The sequence below is a fragment of the Giraffa tippelskirchi genome, chromosome 3 (assembly GCF_054371585.1).
Source record: "Giraffa tippelskirchi isolate mGirTip1 chromosome 3, T2T-mGirTip1v1.2.pri, whole genome shotgun sequence".
NCBI classification, from domain to species: Eukaryota; Metazoa; Chordata; class Mammalia; order Artiodactyla; family Giraffidae; genus Giraffa; species Giraffa tippelskirchi.
The window spans coordinates 64,056,742-64,071,386 of NC_137277.1; the positions used below are offsets into that span (position 1 = coordinate 64,056,742).

A 14,645-nucleotide genomic window follows, 5' to 3' on the forward strand; every position below is an offset into this window, starting at 1 on the left:
ACTCACCTAGAGCCAGACATCTTGGAGTGTGAAGTCAAGTGGGCCTTAGGAAGCAGCACTACTAACAAACCTAGTGGAGGTGAAGGAATTCCAGCTGAGCTATTTCAAATCCTAAAGGAAAGTGAAAGTGAAAGTGAAAGTCGGTCAGTTGTATCCTGCTCCTTACGACCCCATGGAATTTACAGTCTATGGAATTCTCTAGGCCAGAATACTGGAGTGGGTAACCTTTCCCTCCTCCAGGGATCTTCCCAACCCAGGGATCAGACCCAGGTCCCCCACATTGCAGGCAGATTCTTTACCAGCTGAGCCACAAAGGAAACCCTCAAATCCTAAAAGATGATGCTGTTAAAGTGCTGCACTCAGTATGCCATCAAATTTGGAAAACTCAGCAGTGGCCACAGGACTGGAAAATGTCAGTTTTCATTCCAGTTTTCATTCCAATGTCAGTTTTCATTCATTCCAAAGAAGGGCAGTGCCAAAGAATGTTCAAACTGCCGCACAATTGCACTCGTTTCACACACTAGCAAAGTAATGCTCAAAATTCTTCAAGCTAGGCTTCAACAGTACGTGAACCAAGAACTTCCAGATGTTCAAGCTGGATTTAGAAAAGGCAGAGGAACCGGAGATCAAATTGCCAACATCTGCTGGATCATAGAAAAAGCAAGAGAATTCCAGAAAAACATTTATTTCTGCTTTATTAATTAAGTCAAAGCATTTGACTGTGTGCATCACAACAAACAGTGGAAAATTCTTCAAGAGATGGGAATACCAGACCACCTTACCTGCCTCCTGCAAAACATGTATGCAGGTCAAGAAGCAACAGTTAGAACCGGACATGGAACAATGGACTGGTTCAAAATTGGGAAAGGAGTACGTCAAGGCTGTATATTGTTACCCCGCTTATTTAACTTCTATGCATAGTATATCATGTGAAATGCTGGATTGGATGAATCACCAGCTGAAATCAAGACTGCTGGGAGAAATATCAATAACTGCAAATATGCAAGTGACACCACCCTTATGGCAGAAAGTGAAGAGGAACTAAAGAGCCTCTTGATGAAGGTGAAAATGGAGAGTGAAAAAACGGGCATAAAACTCAACATTCAAAAAGCAAAAATCATGGCATCCAGTCCCATTACTTCAAGGCAAATAGATGTGGAAACAATGGAAACAGTGACAGACTTTATTTTTGTTGGCTCCAAAATCATTTCAGATGGTGACTGCAGCGTGAAATTAAAAGATGCTTGCTCCTCAGAAGAAAATCTATGCCAAAACTAGACAACGTATTAAAAAGCAGAGACATTGCCAACAAAGGTCTGTAAAGTCAAAACTGTCGTTTTTCCAGTAGTCATGTATGGATGTGAGAGTTGGACCATCACAAAGGCTGGATGCTGAAGAATTGATGCTGTTGAACTGTGGTGTTGAGGAAGATTCTTGAGAGTCCTTTGGACTACAAGGAGATCACACCAGTCAATCCTAAAGGAAGTCAATCCAGAATATTCATTGGAAATATTGATGCTGAAGTTCCGATACTTTGGCCAACTGATGCAAAGAGCCGAGTCGTTAGAAAATATGCTGATTATGGGACAGATTGAAGGCAGGAGGAGAAGGGATGACAGAAGTTGGGTGGCATCACTGACTCGATGGATGTGAGTTTGAGCAAGCTCTGGGAGATAGTGAAGGACAGGGAAGCCTGGCATGCTGCAGTCCATAGGGTCTCAAAGCGTTAGACACGATTGAGTGACTGAACAACAAGATATACAGAACAGCCCGTCCAACAACAGCATAGTGCACATTCTTCTCAAGTGTGCAGGAAGCATTTTCCACGATAAAACCTTATATAGCTTACAGACAAGTCTTAGCTAATTTAAGAAAATTGAAATTGTACGTTGTATCTTTTCCGACCAGAGTGGAATGAAACTACAAATCAATAACAGGAGAAAAGCTGGAAAATTCACAAATATGTGAATATTCAGTATACACTCTTGAACAATGTGTCAAAGAAGAAATCAAATGGGATATCCAAAAATATCTTGAAACAAATGAAAATGGAAACCTAATATATCCAACTTGTGGGATGCTACAAAAGCAGATCCAAGAGGGAAGTTTACATCAATAAACACGTTCATTAAGACAAAAGAAATATATCAAATAAACAAGTTAATTTTTCTCCTCAAGAAACTAGGAAAAGAGTAAACTATCCTCAATGTAGGCAGAAGGAAGAAAATAAAACGCCAAACAGAAATAAATGATACAGTGTCCATAAAAACAGTAGAGATGCTTAACAAAACTAAGACCTCCCTTTTTCTGATAAAACTGAGAAACTTTTAGCTAGATTACCTAATGAAAAGGAGAGAAGATTCAAATAAATAAAGTCAGAAATGAAAGACGAGGCATTACAACTGAACTGCAGACATAGAAAGATCATAAGATACTACTATGAACAATTACATACCAATAAATTGGATAATCTTGGAAATAACAGATAAATTTCTAAAACATGTATCTTAACATGACTAGATCATGAAGAAACAGAAAATCTAAACAGGCTAAGAAGATTGAATCAGTAATTTAAAATATCCCAAAAGAAAAGTTTGTGGAAGAGATGGCTACACAAGTGAATTCTACCCAATCTTTAGCTACACGAGTGAATTCTAGCCAATCTTTAAAGGAGAATTAATACCTTCTCAAATCTTCCCAAAAACTGAAGAGGAGGGAACACTTCCAAACTCATTTTACGAAACTAGCATTACTATAATTCCAACCAGATAAGGATACTCCAAAAAGGAAATAACTTACCAATATTACTGAAGAATATTAATGCAAAAATTCTTAATAAAATATTAGCAAACTTAATTCAACAATACACTAGAAAATCATAAACCATGAACAAATGGGATTTGTATCAGGGATGCAAGGATGGTTCAACATCCATAAATCAATCTACCTGCTATGCCACATTAACAGAATGAAGGATGAGACTCATATGATCATCTCAGTAGATGCAGAAAAAGCATTTGACAAAATTCAGTATCTAGTCATGATAAAAACTCTCAACAAACTGTATACAAAGGGAACATACTGCAGTAAGGTAAGGAGAAGTGGCTGCACTTTGCTGGAGCAGCCGTGAAGAGAGACCCTACGTCCAAGGTAAGAGAAACCCAAGTAAGAGGGTAGGCACTGAGAGAAGGGATCAGAGGGCAGACAGACTGAAGCTACAATCACAGACAACTAGCCAGTCTGATCACATGGACCACAGCCTTGTCTATCTCAATGAAACTAAGCCATGCCATGTGGGGCCACCCAAGACGGATGGGTCATGGTGGAGAGGTCTGACAGAATGTGGTCCACTGGAGAAGGGCATGGCAAACCACTTCAGTATTCTTGCCTTGAGAACCCCCTGAATAGTATGAAAATGCAAAAAGATAGGACAATGAAAGATGAAGTCCCCAGGTCAGTAGGTGCCCGCTATGCTAGTGGAGATCAGTGGAGAAATAACCACAGAAAGAATGAAGGAATGGAGCCAAAGCAAAAACAACACCCTGTTGTGAATGGGACTGGTGATGGAAGCAAGATTCAATGCTGTAAAGAGCAATATTGCATAGGAAACTGGAATGATAGGTCCATGAATCAAGGCAAATTGGAAGTGGTCAAATAGGAGATAACAAGAGTGAATATCAACATTCTAGGAATCAGTGAACTAAGATGGACTGGAATGGGTGAATTTAACTCAGATGACCATTATATCTTCTACTGTGGGCAGGAATCCCTTAGAAGAAATGTAGTAGCCATCATAGTCAACAAAAGAGTCCAAAATGCAGTACGTGGATGCAATCTCAAAAACGACAGAATGATCTCTGTTCGTTTCCAAGGCAAACCATTTAATATCACGGTAATCCAAGCCTATGCCCCAACCAGTAATGCTGAAGAAGCTGAAGTTGAACAGTTCTATGAAGAGCTACAAGACCTTCTAGAACTAACACCCAAAAAAGATGTCCTTTTCATTATAGGGGACTGGAATGCAAAAGTAGGAAGTCAAGAAACACCTGGAGTAACAGGCAAATTTGGCCTTGGACTACAGAATGAAGCAGGGCAAATGCTGATAGAGTTCTGCCAAGAGAACACACTGGTCATAGCAAACACCCTCTTCCAACAACACAGGAGAAGACTCTACACATGAACATCACCAGATGGTAGACACCGAAATCAGATTGATTATATTCTTTGCAGCCAAAGATGGAGAAGCTCTATACAGTCAGCATAAACAAGACTGGGAGCTGACTGTGGCTCAGATCATGAACTCCTTATTACCAAATTCAGACTTAAATTGAAGAAAGTAGGGAAAACCACTAGACCATTCAGTGGTTTGTTCAAGTGGTTTGATGACCGAAATCAAATCTCTTATGATTATACAATGGAAGTGAGAAATAGATTTAAAGGACTAGATCTGATAGACAGAGTGCCTGATGAACTATGAACAGAGGTTCGAGACATTGTATAGGAGACAGGGATCAAGACCATCCCAATGGAAAAGAATGCAAAAGAGCAAAATGGCTGTCTGAGGAGGCCTTACAAATAGCTGGGAAAAGAAGAGAGGCGGAAAGCAAAGGAGAAAAGGAAAGATATTCCCATTTGAAGGCAGAGTTCCAAAGAATAGCAAGGAGAGATAAGAAAGCCTTCCTCAGGGATCAGTGCAAAGAAATAGAAGAAAACCGCAAAATGGGAAAGACTAGAGATCTCTTCAAGAAAATTAGAGATACCAAGGGAACATTTCATGCAAAGATGGGCACAATAAAGGACAGAAATGGTATGGACCTAACAGAAGCAGAAGATATTAAGAAGAGGTGGCAAGAATACACAGAAGAACTGTACAGAAAAGATCTTCACAACCCAGATAATCACGATGGTGTGATCACTCACCTAAACCCAGACATCCTGGAATGTGGAGTCAAGTGGGCCTTGGAAACATCACTATGAACAAAGCTAGTGGAGGTGATGGAATTCCAGTTGAGCTATTTCAAATCCTAAAAGATGATGCTGTGAAAGTGCTGCACTCAGTATGCCAGCAAATATGGAAAACTCAGCAGTGGCCACAGGACTGGAAAAGGTCAGTTTTTATTCCAATCCCAAAGAAAGGCAATGCCAAAGAATGCTCGAAGTACCGCACAATTGCACTCATCTCACATGCTAGTAAAATAATGCTTAAAATTCTCCAAGCCAGGCTTCAACAATATGTGAACCGTGAACTTCCACATTGAAGTTCCGTGGACTTCAAGCTGGTTTTAGAAAATGCAAAGGAACCAGAGATCAAATTGCCAACATCCACTGGATCATCAAAAAAGCAAGAGAGTTCCAGAAAAACACATATTTCTGCTTTATTGACTATGCCAAAGCCTTTGACTGTGTGGATCACAATAAACTGTGGAAAATTCTGAAAGAGATGGGCATACCAGACCATCTGACCTGTCTCTTGAGAAACCTGTATGCAGGTCAGGAAGCAACAGTTAGAACTGGACATGGAACAACAGACTGGTTCCACATAGGAAAAAGGGTATGTCAAGGCTGTATATTTTCACCCTACTTTTTTAACTTACATGCAGAGTACATCATGAGAAACGCTGGTTTGGAGGAAGCACAAGCTGGAATGAAGATTTCCAGGAGAAGTATCAATAACCTCAGATATGAAGATGACACCACCCTTATGGCAGAAAGTGATGAAGAACTAAAGAGCCTCTTGATGAAAGTGAAAGAGGAGAGTGAAAAATTTAGCTTAAAGCTCAACATTCAGAAAACTAAGATCATGGCACCTGGTCCCATCACTTCATGGCAAATAGATGGGGAAACAGTGGAAACGGTGGCTGACTATTTTTCTGGGTTCCAAAATCACTGCAGGTGGTGATTTCAGCCATGAAATTAAAAGACGCTTACTCCTTGGAAGGAAAGTTATGACCAACCTAGACAGCATATTAAAAAGCAGAGACATTACTTTGCCAACAAAGGTCAGTCTAGTCAAGGCTGTGGTGTTTCCAGTAGTCATGTATGTATGTGAGAGTTGGACATAAAGAAAGCTGAGCGCCGAAGAATTGATGGTTTTGAACTATGGTGTTGGAGAAGACTCTTGAGAGTCCCTTGGACTGCAAGGAGGTCCAACCAGTCCATCCTAAAGGAGATCAGTCCTGAGTGTTCATTGGTAGGAGTAATGTTGAAGCTGAAACTCCAATACTTTGGCCACCTGATGCGAAGAGCTGACTCATTTGAAAAGACCTGATGCTAAGAAAGATTGAGGGCAGGAGAAGGGGACAACGGAGGATGAGATGTTTGGATAGCATCACTGACTCGATGGACATGGGTTTGGGTGAACTCTGGGAGTTGGTGATGGACAGGGAGGCCTGGCTTGCTGCGATTCATTGGGTCACAAAGAATCGGACATGACTGAGCGACTGAACTGAACTGAACTGATGACAATTCCACAGCTAACTTCATAGTTAACAGTGAAAAGCCAAATGCTTTCTCTCTAAGATAATTAACAAGACAAGGATGCCCACTCTTGCCACTTTTATTCAACATAATACTGAGAATTATAACCAGAGGAAGGAAGAAAATGCAATAAAATGCAATAAAATGGGAAAGAAAGAAGTAAAATTGTTCCTATTTGCAGATAACTTAATATAGAAAATCCTAAAGACTCTAACAAAAAACTATTGAACTAGTAAATAAATCTACTGAAGTTCAAGATACAAACATCAGTTTACAAAAATCAGGTTTCTACAGTCTAAAAATGAGGTACCAGAGAAAGAAATAAAAAAAACAATTACAGTTTCATCAAAAACAATAAAATACCTAGGAATAAATTTAACTAAGCAAAACTTGTACAGTAAAAACCATTGACATTGATGAAAAAAATTGAAGAAGACACAAATGCAAAGGTCTTCCATGCTTATACATTGAAAGAATTAATGTTGTTAAAATGTCCATGCTGTCCAATGCAATCTCCAGATTCAGTGCAATCCCTATCAAGATTGCAGTGGCATTTTTTTCATAGAAAGAGGACTATCCATCTTAAAATTTGTATGGACCCACAAAAGACAAAGATAGACAATGCAATCTTGAGAAAAAACAAAGCTGGAGGCATCATGTTTCCTGACTTCAAACTATATTGTCAGCTATAGTAATCCAAACAATATGGTATTGGCATAAAAATGGACATATAGATCAGTGGAACAGAATGGAGAACCCAGATAAAACCCACACATGTATGGGCAATTAAGTCAAAAGTATCAACAATATATAACAGAGAAAGGATAGTCTCTTCCTTAAAACTGGTCCACATATAAAAGTCCACATATAAAAGAATGAAACTGGATCACTATTTTACTTTGTACACAAAAATCAACTCAAAACCTAAGACCTGAAACCATGCCAAAAAAAAAAAACCCCTGGAAGAAAAGTATAAGGAGTAAGCTCCTTGATATTGGTCTTAGACACTTTTTGGGTCTGATATCAAAAGCAAAGGCAGCAAATGCAAAAAAGTAAGAAAGAAGGACTATACCAAACTAAAATGCTTCAGCACAACAATGAAAACTATAAACAAAATAAAAAGGTAATTTATAGAATAGGAAAAGTATTTACAAATCATAGATAGGATAAGGGGTTAATATCCAAATTATATAAAGAACTCTTACAACTCAATAGCAAAATGCCCATAAACGATCTGATTTAAAAATTAAGCAGAGGAACTCAACAAATATTTTTCCAAAGAAGACATACAAATGGCCAATAGGTACATGAAAATGATAGCTTTCGGTGAATGGTGTCAGATTCATGATCTCCGAAGAAGATGATTTAACTTCAGGACCAGGGACCAGGCTGGATCACTCAAGAGCTTTTAATAGCAGAGTTTTATTAAAGCATAAAAAGGGACAGAGAACACTTCTGACATAGACATCAGAAGCGGGCCGGAGAGTGCCCTGCCTTGCTATTTTTACCAAGCTGTTTTATGTCTGTTAGAAAGCTATTAATCAAATAAGAGAGACACCTCAAGGCTAACAGAGTTTCACCAGGCCCCTCTCCCACAGTATGCATTTTTGAGATTGAATGGCACGAGGTATGTCATCCCCCAGCCATAAAATAATTGATATGAATATTGGTTTGTTGAGCTATTATAGCCAAAAGTTAGTCTTAGGTGAAACCATTTTGAAGAAAGGCAAATTCCAAAGCAAATACATAGTTTCATTAACATAGCTTAAGAAAAACATTTCCCTAAGAAAAATGCATTGGTTAGCTCAAAGTTTGAGAGGAGTTGGGTTCAGGTGGAACCAGGTGTCATCTTGGCAACACAGAATTTTACAAGAAAAAAATCTGACACTTGTAGTTTGTTTCCTCTTGCAGCTTAAGGGAGAGATAAAAAATGTCTGACACTTGCAGCCTATTTCCTCCGTTTGGAGACCCCTGGCCTTCCTGCCTGTTACCCTCTCAAAAAGATGCACAATATCATTAGTCATCAGGGAAATCCATATCAAAACCACAGTGAGATACACGTCACACCTGTTAGAATGGCCCTCATAAAAAATAAGCAAGAAGTAAGTATGGGCGAGGATGTGGAGAAAAGAGAACCCTTGTGCACTCTGGGCTCTGTTTACTTGTTCATGCATCCATCGGTAGACACTTGATTTGCCTCTACATTTTCACTATTGTTAATAATGCTGCTATGAACAGGAGTGTACAGATTTCTTTTCAAGACGTTGCTGTCAATTCTACAGCATGTTTTTGTTTGCTTTCTATTACTATAAGTTTATTAAGATAGTTTATTGACTCTTTCTTGGCATTAAGTTTCTTTCCCCTTCTTTCCTTTTATCACACTATTCCTTACTCCACCCTCCCATGCTTGCTCCACTCCCCAAGCCCTCTGGTAGGATACTGCTCCTCTGTGTTGTGGCCCTGATGCCAACATGTAACTCGTGCCTCCATCTCAGGCCAGCTCTCCAAGTAGGTGTGTGATTAGTTCTGTAGATCACTTAACTTTTGAAAGGTTGTTTGCTGAATCACAAAAAGACGTCGGGATTCTTGGCCTCCGGAGGAGAAGAATTCAATCTGGGGCCAGAGACAGGCTTGATCACTCAGAGCTTTTGTGTAATAGAATTTATTAAAGTATAAAAGGGATAGAGAAAGCTTCTGACACAGGCATCAGAAGGGGGCAGAAAGAGTACCCCCTTGCTAGTGTTAGCAGTGGAGTTATATGCTCTAAGATAACAGGATTAGCCAGAAGGTTTAATCCAGAGACTGTCCTTCAGGCAGGATACATTATTGTTATTATCCTTGTAAAGACAGACCTACTCCCATAATTTACATTTTAAGATAACAGAATTAGCCAGAAAGTTTAATCCAGAGACTGTCCTCAGGTGGGATATATTATTGTTATATAATCCTAAGGAATGTAGAGAGAAAAGAAAAAGTTTGTCCTTTCTTCCTCCTTCAGAATTCCAGAACCCTCTCTCCTTGGGGACCCCTAGACTTCTTATCAACCTGCCTAGGAAATGACTCTCTCACTTTGGGAGTGGCCCCCTTTTTCTGTACAGGGCTAGATGGTAAACATTTTAGGCTTTGTGGGCCTTGTGGCCTCTGTTGCAGCTGCTTGCCTCTGCCATCATGGTAGAAAGTAGCCACAGAGCTGACTGTGTGGACGTGGTTGCGATCCAGTAAGATGTTATTTACAAAAACAGGTGAAGGGCTGCCTTGGGCCTTCAGCCATAGTCTGTTGACTCCTGATTTAAGTCAAAGAGCTTCTGTATGCTTTTTGTTCAATCTTGGCTCAAAAGGTAGCAAGCTGAAGTTAACTGCACCCCAGGAAGAGAGGAGAAAGGGTATCCCTCCAGTTTTCTGTTAGACACTCTCTTTTGTAAAAATAGAGTGTCTAATTTGTGCTCTGGTGTAATACTAAGAGTGGAATAAAAGATGAGTTGGCCTCATGGTCCAAGATTGTCCCTGCCCCTTTCTTTCATGCATGACAGCCCCTTCCCCTCTCGCCGTAGGCCCACCCATTGTCTCAGGCTGACTCCAGGCTATCTCTTTCTTCTTGGAGCTTCCCACTCCTCTGGTTTCCACCTCTCTGTGCAGCTATTTCGGAGAAGGCAATGGCACCCCACTCCAGTACTCTTGCCTGGAAAATCCCATGGACGGAGGAGCCTGGTGGGCTGCAGTCCATGGGGTCGCTAAAGAGTCAGACACGACTAAGCGGCTTCACTTTCACTTTTCACTTTCATGCATTGGAGAAGGAAATGGCAACCCACTCCAGTGTTCTTGCCTGGAGAATCCCAGGGACGGCGGAGCCTGGTGGGCTGCCGTCTATGGGGTCGCACAGAGACGGACACGACTGAAGCGACTTAGCAGCAGCAGCAGCAGTGCGGCTATTTGGAGCCCCTGAATTTAGCATCCAGTTCCGTATTATAGTATCCTGTGTAGTTTCTTCAAATATGTTGCTTATTTTCTCAGCTACACTGCTGGGTCTTCTTGGGGACCAGGGACACAAAGTGCTGTAAGGGAAGATGGAAGTTTTGACCTCTCCATGGCTTCATCTCTTTTTAGCTTTGTGGCTTTGGCTTAAATGCTGATCATTTCTGAGGCTTGGTGTCCTTATCTGTGAAATGATTATTGGAAATAGTCCTGTATGTATCTGGGTCTTGTGTTTCCTCCCTGTAAGATGTTCATATTCTCTCAGTGCCTTCGGCATGGACAGTAGCAAATTGACAGTGACCAATCCCATGATTTAGAAAAAGCCCAGGTTTCCCAATTCAAATTATATACAGGGAAATAAGAAACACTATTACCAGCTTTAGAAAGTGAAGCAGAACTAAAAAGCCTCTTGATGAAGGTGAAAGAGGAGAGTGAAAAAGCTGGCTTAAAACTGAACATTCAAAAAATAAGATCAGGGAGGGGACATGGGTAAACCTATGGCTGTTTTCATGTTGATGTTTGGTAGAAACCAATGCAATACCATAAAGCAATTATCCTTCAAATTAATTAAAACAAACAAAAAACAAAAAATAAAATCATGGCATCTGGTCCCATCACTTCTTGGCAAACAGAAGGGGAAATAGTAGAAGCAGTGACAGATTTTATTTTCTTGGGCTCCAAAATCACTGAGAAAGGTGACTGCAGCCATGAAATTAAAAGATGTTTGCTCCGTGAAAGGAAAGTTGTGACAAACCTAGACAGCATATTAAAAAGCAGAGACATTACTTGGCCAACAACGGTTTGTACAGTCAAAGGTATAGTTTTTCCAGTGATCATGTGCGGATGTGAGAGTTGGACCATAAAGCAGGCTGAGTGCCAAAGAATGGGTGCCTTCAAATTGCGGTGCTGGAGAAGGCTCTTGAGAGTCCCTTGGACTGCAAGGAGATCAAACCAGTCAATCCAAAAGGAAGTCAACCCTGAATATTTATTAGAAGGATTGATGCTGAAGCTGAAGCTCCAATAGTTTGGGCACCTGATGCAAAGAGCCGGCTCACTGGAAAAGACCCTGATGCTGGGAAGGATTGAAGGCAAAAGGAAAGGTGGGCGGCAGAGGATGAGATGGTTAGATAATATCACTGCCTCAATGGATGTGAATTTGAGCCAACTCCAGGAAATAGTGAAGGACAGGGAAGCCTGGCATGTCGTAGTTCATGGGGTTGCAAAGAGTTGACACAACTTGGCAACTGAACAACTACAAAGTACCAGCCTTAAAATTAGAGATGTTCTATGAGGAATGTTTTTTCTTGAATTAAAGAAGTAATGTGATCACATTTTAAAAGTAATCACCCAGATTCTTTCTATCATAATTCAATTTCTGTTAGCATTTTGATTTTTTTCTTATTTGTGCACTTTCTCAATTTAATTCATTTTAATGTAAGTGTTTTGATCATAAATTACTTGTAATTATTTTAACAACTTTCATATTCTACTTACCATAGTTTTTTTGGACTGTTTACTTTTAAAAATATGGAAGCAATATTTTAATTTTTGGTCAATCATAAAACTTATTTTTCTATCCTGGTATATTTCATATCTACTGAAATAATATCGTGGTATGACTTAAGAGTATCATTATATATTGGCTGTGCATGGAATTGGTATGAAAATCCTGTTTGCATTGAAATAGCAACTTCAATAAATTCCTAATCCTTCTACACTTCAAAACTAATTTAAAAATAAAATGTGACTATAAAGAAAATGTAGCTTTAATAACATCTGCAATGAGCAGAAACAGGTCAGATGGTTTGATTTAATCATTTCTTATTTTAAAATTGAAGGTCCATTTTAGCTTCTTATCTTCTGAAAGAAAAGCTCAACATCTTGGGCAAGTTGGGGTGTCTGCTAAGCTGTGCGGGTTCTGTCGTGCTGATTATCCATTCCCCGAAATCTGAGAGTGTGACTACTCAGGCTGAGTTGGAGGAGAAGCTGACCAATCCAGGTAACTCAGGGTCTCACTGCCAGAGCTTGCTACCTCCATCGTGGTTCTCCCCAGGGGAGCTGTGCCCTCTGCCCTGCCCTGCTGTGTGGTCTGTCCTCCAGGCCCTTGGTTCCTCTTTGCTCACCACTGTCCACAGCTGTCCCCAGGGGCTGCCTTGCTGACCTGGCCCCTTTCTTGCCTCTTGGGACTGGACCTTGTACATTGACATTGCCTCCCTATCCAGAGCACAACGGGTGCCAATTCTGCGGGCCTCCCACACGGTGTTTCCCTTAGGACCACCATGTGTCCAGGCCTTGGTTCCTCCCTCTGTTGTGAAGCTCTCTGAGAGCCAAGGCCTGATTTAATTCATCTTTAGAGACCCTGTAGAGCTCTGTATGTGTTTTTTGTTTGTTCTTTGGTATATATTTTTTACCTAGTTTCTCTTTCTTTCTTTTTGTGATAACTGCAATCACCACCTCCCATCCCCCACCCCCATCCCCATGAGACTCGAAAGCCGAAACTCCTGCACATTCAGTGTTAGTTGCTCAGTCATGTTCTACTCTTTGTGATCCCACAGACTGTAACCCATGAAGCTTCTTTGTTCATGGGATTCTCCAGGCAAGATTACTGGAGTAGGTAGCCATTCCTTCTCCAGGGGATCTTCCCAACCCAAGGATTGAACCAGGTCTCCTGCATTGCAGGCAGATTCTTTACCATCTGAACCACCAGGGAAATCCACTACACGTTCAGGCTTGGCTGCTTTTTCTGATTTTTCCACAAACACAGCCCATGCTTTTGCAGTATTTTATAATACTTTTGTGCACACTGCTCTCTCAGCCCCTCACTACCTCTTCCCCCGTTTATAGGTCAGGCTCCCAGACAGCTTTCAGCTGTAGTGTCTTCCTGAATCCTCTCTTGCAGCAGAGCTCCAAGGTCCTTTTCCTTACCCTTGGGAAAGAGGGGATTCCCACCACCTGTTTGCTGGTACACATGTCCAGGCTGGTACACATGTCCAGGCTGTACCCAGCCCTCTTAGGCCCAGTGCCTAGCACTCACTTTATAATCTGGGAATGAAATTCGTGGCAAATACAACTTCCTTGTACATATAAATAGCAGCAGTCAACATAATGCTCTAAGAATAATACTTTGGGATAAAATAGAATGCTCAAGTATAGCCATGGGAATAGATATATTAAAGCCAGCAGACCCCACAGCATATGTGGAGTCGCTGACAATCTGGCAGGTGCAAAACAGATGATGTGGAGGTGTTGTCTTATTGACTCACTTGGGATTTTTCCATCATCAGTGGGATCTTCTTCTTCTTATTTTATTATTTTTCTTTGGCTGGACCACACAGCTTGCAGGATCTCAGTTCCCTGACCAGGGGTTAAACCCTGACTCTGTTGGTGAAAGCCTGGAATCCTAACTACCTGGCCACAAGGGAACTCCCAGCAGTGAGATCTTCTGAAATGGAAAAGAACTCTTGAAGTACTGAAAAATTCAATATATATTAAATGCTTGCCAAATTACTTTGTTTTATACATAAAACAGGTTCTGGGCTCTGATTATCATAAACATTTTTCAGTTACCTGCCAAGGTGACATTCAGAAGTTGTGAGGAGAACCCAGTGATTTTTTATTGTATGAAACTATCTACACACCTGAGGACCCATGGCCTCTGCGTGCAGCCCTCAGTCCCTGCAACAGCCAGAGACACCCCCACAGTTTTCCTTCATGTTCTTTAAGACCCCCACATGACTCTCTTTCCCTGCCCCCTCCCCGCCCCAACAGGGGTACTCTGCCTAGGGTTTGTTGAATTGACCATCTTATGAAATGGCTTAAAAAAAATTCTTGAGACTTCCCAGGCAGTCCAGTGGTTAGGACTCTGTGTTTCCACTTCAGGCGGCATGGGTCTGATCCCTGGTGGGGGTAGTTCTGCATGCCATGCTGTGTGTGCAGAAAAAGAAAAAGAAAAATCTCATAGTGTATATGTTGACTTTTAATGTTATAAAATATTACTAATAGAAGACTTATTTATTGACTTGTAATATGTAGGAGCTATGACTTTTTTAATGGTGAAAATAGTGATGGGAAAACATTTTTTGGAATGAGCTGAGTGGGTCTGGAGCAGTGGAGTGTCCTGGTGATGAGGGTGGAGCGTACGATGGGGGCTGCTCTGCTAGGCCCCCCCGGGTCACTGTGTACCCTCTCTTTTCCAG

The 14,645-nt window shown here is 40.9% G+C and overlaps 1 protein-coding gene across 1 annotated transcript in view; it reads left to right on the forward strand.

The window, feature by feature from the left end:
* NIPA1 (NIPA magnesium transporter 1) overlaps positions 1 to 14,645 on the forward strand; it is a 50,169-nt gene that overhangs the window by 29,679 nt on the left and 5,845 nt on the right. The window contains exon 4 of the mRNA XM_081583120.1: positions 12,288 to 12,448. Within this exon, the coding sequence (XP_081439246.1) occupies positions 12,288 to 12,448 (161 nt within the window). The remainder of the gene's footprint in view (positions 1 to 12,287; positions 12,449 to 14,645) is intronic.